Source organism: Dendrobates tinctorius, unplaced genomic scaffold (assembly GCF_039654945.1).
Source record: "Dendrobates tinctorius isolate UK_male_01 unplaced genomic scaffold, ASM3965494v1 ptg000164l, whole genome shotgun sequence".
Classification (NCBI taxonomy): Eukaryota; Metazoa; Chordata; class Amphibia; order Anura; family Dendrobatidae; genus Dendrobates; species Dendrobates tinctorius.
This window is the reverse complement of record NW_027361831.1, coordinates 10,704,651-10,710,650: the sequence shown is the minus strand read 5'-3', so window position 1 is coordinate 10,710,650 and position 6,000 is coordinate 10,704,651. Positions and strand designations below refer to the sequence as shown.

General features: G+C 40.8%; 1 protein-coding gene across 1 annotated transcript in view; it reads right to left on the bottom strand.

Annotated features, from left to right (window-relative positions):
- Positions 1-694: 694 nt before the first annotated feature.
- Positions 695-6,000, bottom strand: part of LOC141053003 (uncharacterized) — a 43,645-nt gene continuing 38,339 nt past the window's right edge. Inside the window, exons 8-9 of the mRNA XM_073550324.1 lie at positions 2,971-3,247; positions 695-1,193 (exon numbers count right to left, since the gene is read on the bottom strand). Coding sequence (XP_073406425.1) covers positions 695-1,193; positions 2,971-3,247 — 776 coding nt within the window. The remainder of the gene's footprint in view (positions 1,194-2,970; positions 3,248-6,000) is intronic.

Genomic DNA, 6,000 nt, shown 5'->3' with positions numbered 1-6,000 from the left:
ACAGGGATTTTTGAGGGACTGATGGAGATCCAAAAATACAATGCCCGACTAATCCACTTATCCCCCGCTATTCCCTGGCCTCTCCCCTCTGTCAATCCCTTCACTGGCTCCCCATTACCCAGAGACTCCAGTTCAAAACCCTAACCATGGCATACAAAGCTATCCACAACCTGTTTCCTCCATCCACAATCGCATACAAGATTTTTCCCACACATTCCCCCTACACTGGAACTCTCTACCCCAACATATCAGACTCTTACCTACCATGGAAACCTTCAAAATGAACCTGAAAATCTACCTCTTTTGACAAGCCTACAACCTGCTGTAACCACCGATCCACCAAACCGCTGCACGACCAGCTCTACCCTCACCTACTGTATCCTCACCCATCCCTTGTAGATTGTGAGCCCTCATGGCCAGGGTCCTCTCTCCTCCTGTACCAGTCGTGACTTGTATTGTTTAAGATTACTGTACTCGTTTTTGTTATGTATACCCTTTTTCACATGTAAAGCGTCATGGAACAAACGGTGCTATAATAATAATAAGTAACGGACAGGTGACAGTGAGGAACCAAGGGGCCTTAGAGGTGAGTGACAACAGCAAATGTTTATTGTTATTTGCATACATAATGTGCTCTAAACTGCTTCCTTCCCTCCTATAATCAATAAAATGATTTCAAATAATAAAAAATTAGCTACTCCCCTGTGTGAGTTATTTGATGTTTAAGAAGATGTGATTTGTAGATAAAACATTTCTCACAATGTGGACATGAAAATGCCTTCCTTCTTTTGTGACTTCTCTGATGTCTACCAAGATGCGATTGCACTAAAAAACATTTCCCACATTCTAGACATGAAAATGGCTTCTCCCCTGTGTGAGTTCTTTGATGTCTATCAAGAGCTGATTTCTCTAGAAAACATTTCTCACATTCTGAACATGAAAATGGTTTCTCCCCTGTATGAATTCGTAGATGTCTATCAAGTTGTGATTTCTCCATAAAGCATTTCCCACATTCTGAACATAAAAATGGCATCTTGCCTTCGTGAATTTTCTGATGTTTAACAAGTTGAGAGCTTTCTGTAAAACATTTCCCACATTCTGGGCATGAAAATGGCTTCTCCCCTGTATGACTTTTCTCATGTATAACAAGAGTTGATTTCTCAGCAAAACATTTCCCACATTCGGAACATAGAATCATAGAATCAAAGAATCGTAGAGTTGGAAGGGACCTCCTGGGCCATCTGGTCCAACCCCCTGCTCAAAGCAGGATTCGCTAAATCATCCCAGTCAGATGTCTGTCCAGCCTCTGTTTGAAGACTTCCATTGAAGGAGAACTCACCACTTCTCGTGGCAGCCTGTTCCACTCATTGATCACTCTAACTGTCAAAAAGTTTTTTCTAATATCTAATCTGTGTCTCCTCCCATTCAGTTTCATCCCATTGCTTCTAGTCTTTCCTTGTGCAAATGAGAATAAAGTTGATCCTTCTACAATGTGACAGCCCTTTAGATATTTGTAGACAGCTATTAAGTCTCCTCTCAGTCTTCTCTTTTGCAAACTAAGCATTCCCAAATCCTGCAACCTTTCCTCATAAGACAGGGTTTGCAGACCGGTCACCATTCTGGTCGCTCTTTTCTGAACTTGCTCCAGTTTGTTGATGTCTTTTTTAAAATGTGGTGCCCAAAACTGGACACAATATTCCAGATGAGGTCTGACCAAAGAGGAGTAGAGGGAAATAATGACTTCACGTGATCTAGACTGTATGCTTCTGTTAATACATCCTAGAATTGCATTTGCCTTTTTTGCTGCTGCATCACACTGTTGACTCATATTCAGTCTGTGATCTATTAGTATACCCAAGTCTTTTTCACATGTGCTGTCACTTAGCCCTATTCCTCCCATTCTATATATGCTTTTTTCATTTTTATTGCCCAGATGTAGTACTTTGCATTTCTCCCTGTTAAAAACAATTCTGTTAGTTGCTGCCCACTTCTCCAGTTTATTTAAATCTTTTTGAATCCTCTCTCTCTCTTCTCTAGTATTAGCTATCCCTCCTAGCTTTGTGTCATCAGCAAATTTAATCAGTTTGCCCTCAATTCCTTCATCTAAATCGTTGATAAAGATGTTGAACAATACAGGGCCCAGGACAGAGCCCTGTGGTACCCCACTTGAGACATTCTTCCAACTGGATGTGCAGCCATTTACGACCACTCTTTGGGTCCGATCACTAAGCCAGTTATGAATCCACCTAACAGTTGCCTTGTCCATTCCATACTTAGTCATTTTTTCAATAAGGATTGTATGAGAGACTTTGTCAAATGCTTTGCTGAAGTCAAGATATACTATATCTACAGCATTTCCTTGATCCACCCAATCAGTGATACCGTCATAGAAGGAAATTAAGTTAGTCTGACATGACTTATTAGTTACAAACCCATGCTGACTCTGTTTAATCACTTCATTCTTATCCAGGTATTGACATACATGTTGTTTAATAATTTGTTCAAAGATCTTTCCTGGTATAGAAGTCAGACTCACCGGCCTATAGTTGCCTGGGTCCACCTTCTTCCCCTTTTTGAAGATAGGAACAACATTTGCTCTTCTCCAGTCTTCTGGCACTTCTCCTGTTCTCCAAGAATTTTCAAAGATTATGGAGAGGGGTTCAAAAATTTCTTCTGCTATCTCCTTCAGTACTCTGGGGTGTAATTCATCTGGACCTGGAGACTTGAATTCATTTAGGTTAGCTAAGTGTTTCCTCACTATCTTTCTGTTTATCGATATCCTGGATTCTTCTATTCCCTTAATAGGACAGTGAATAACAGTTGATGTTACATTTCCTTTCTGAGAGAAAACAGATGCAAAATAGGAATTTAAAAGTTCAGCCTTCTCAACATCCTGTCTTACCATTTCATCATTTTCATCCTGTAAAAATCCTATAGCATCTTTGACTTTTCTTTTACTTTTGACATGAATAAGGCTTCTCCCCTGTGTGAGTTTTCTCATGTCTAACAAGATGTGATCTCTGTGTGAAACATTTTTCACATTCTAAACATGAATATCGCTTCACGCCTGTGTGAGTTCTGTGATGTGTAACAAGTACTGATCTGTTACAAAAACTTTTTCCACATTCTGAACATGAATGTGGCTTGTCTCCTGTGTGATTTCTCTGATGTACAACAAGATACGCTTTCTGGTGAAAACGTTTCCCACATTCTAAACATGAATATGGCTTCACCCCTTGTGTGAATTCTTTGGTGACTAACAAGATGTGATTTCTCATAAAAACATTTCTCACATTCTGAGCAAAAAAATAGTTTCTCCCTTATGTGTCTTTCCTCGTGTCTAACAAAAGTTGATTTATCTGTACAACATTTCCCACATTCTGAACATGAATATGGCTTCTTCTCTTTGTGATTACTTTGTTGATTAACCCCTTTCTGCCATCAGACCTACTATCCCGTCCATGTGCCCTGGGACTTAATTCCCAGGGACGGGATAGTACGTCATAGCGATCAGTGGCGCTCACGTGGTGAGCGCCTCTGATCGCAGCCAGGTGTCAGCTGATTATCACAGCTGACACCCGGCACAATGTGTCAGGGGTGGTCACGGACCGCCCCGACACGTTAACCTCTTGTACACCGCGATCAAACACGATCGCGGTGTACCGGGGGTTAAAGGGAAGCATCGGCAGGGAGGGGGCTCCCTCCGTGCTTCCCTGAGCCCCCCACGGCAGCGCAATGTGCAGCGCTGCTGCGGGGGGCTCTTTCCCTACAGGCCCCCGGATCCAAGATGTAGGGAGCTGACTTCCTCTCTGCCTGCAAAGCGCAGGCATGAGGAAGTCTGCAGCAGTGCCTTTGACAGATCGCTGATCTGTCACAGTGATCTGTGATGTGACAGATCAGCGATTTGTCACAGGACAGTGATGTCCCACCTGGGACAATGTAATAAAGTTAAAAAAAAAAAAAAAAAAGTGTAAAAATAATTTAAAAAAAAAAAAATCGCTAAATAAATTAGTAAAAAAAAAAAAAAATATTCCCCAATAAATTCATTTTTTGAAAATAAAAAAAAACAAAAAACAATAAAAGTTCACATTTGGTATCGCCGCGTCCATAACGACCCGCACTATAAATCTGTCCCATTAGTTAACCCCTTTAGCGAACCCCTTAAAAAATAAAAATAAAAAAACAAGCAAAAAATAATGATTTATTATCATACCACCGAACAAAAAGTGCAATAACGCACGATCAAAAAGACGCATATAAATATCCATGGTACCACTGAAAATGTCAGCTTGTCCTGCAAAAAATGAGCCGCCATACAGCGTCATCTGCAAAAAAATAAAAAAGTTATAGCTCACAGAATAAAGCGATGCAAAAATAATTATTTTTTTAGATAAAATAGTTTTCATTGCATAAAACCGCCAAAACATAAAAAAAACCTAAATGAGGTATTGCTGTAACCATACTGACCCGAAGAATAAAAGCGCTTTATCAATTTTACCGCACGCGGAACGGTGTAAACGCACCCCCTCAAAAAAAATTTATGAAACGCTGGTTCATTCTGCATCCCAAAAATCAGAATAAAAAGCTATAAAAAAAGTCACGTGCCCGAAAATCGTACTAATAAAAATGTCAACTCGTCCCGCAAAGAATAAGACCTCACATGACTCAGTGGGTTAAAATACGGAAAAATTATAGCTCTCAATAAGTGGTGATGCAAAAACTATTTTTACAATAAAAAGCGTCTTTTACCATGTGACAGCTGGCAAACTTAAAAACTGCCATAAATAGTAAATCAAACCCCCCGTTATCACCCCCTTAGTTAGGCAAAAATAATAAGATAAAAAAATGTATTTATTTCCATTTTCCCATTAGGGTTAGGGCTAGGGTTAGGGCTAGGGCTAGGGTTAGGGCTGAGATTAGGGTTAGGGGTGTGTTGGGGTTAGGGTTGGAGTTATAATTAAGGGGTTTCCACTGTTTGGGCACATCAGGGGCTCTCCAAATGCAACATGGCGTCTCATCTCAATTCCAGCCAATTCTGCATTGAAAAAGTCAAATGGTGCTCCTTCTCTTCCAAGCTCTGCCATGCGCCCAAACAGTGTTTTACAATCACATATAGGGTATCAGCATACTCAGGACAAATTGCAAAACAACTTTTGGGGTCCAATTTCTCCTGTTACCCTTAGGAAAATAAAAAATTGGGGGCAAAAATATCATTTTTGTGGAAAAAAATGATTTTTTTATTTTCACGCCCAGGCGTTATAAACTTCTGTGAAGCCCTTGGGGGTTCAAAGTGCTTACCACACATCTAGATAAGTTCCGTGGGGGGTCTAGTTTCCAAAATGGGGTCACTTGTGGGGAGTTTCAATAGTTTAGGTACATCAGGGGCTCTCCAAAAGCACATGACACCCGCAGACCAATCCATCAAAGTCTGCATTCTAAAACGTCACTACTTCCCTTCCGAGCCCCGACGTGTCCCCATACAGTAGTTTTCTCCCACATATGAGGTATCAGGGTACTCAGGACAAATTGGACAACAACTTTTGGGGTCCAATTTCTCCTGTTACCCTTGGGAAAATAAAAAAAATGGAGACTAATTGATCATGTTTTTGGAAAAAATATGATTTTTTTTATTTTCATGCCTGGGCATTATAAACTTCTGTGAAGCCCTTGGGGGTTCAAAGTGCTCACCACACATCTAGATAACTTCCTTAGGGGGTCTAGTTTCCAAAATGGGGTCACTTGTGGGGGGTTTCCACAGTTTAGGTACATCAAAGGCTCTCCAAAAGCAACATGACACCCGCAGACCATTCCATCAGTCTGCATTCCAAAACGTCGCTACTTCCCTTCCGAGCCCCGACGTGTGCCCATACAGTAGTTTTCTCCCACATATGAGGTATCAGCGTACTCAGGATAAATTGGACAACAACTTTTGGGGTCCAATTTCTCCTTGTACCCTTGGGAAAATAAAAAAATTAGTGACTAAAAGATCCTGTTTGTGGA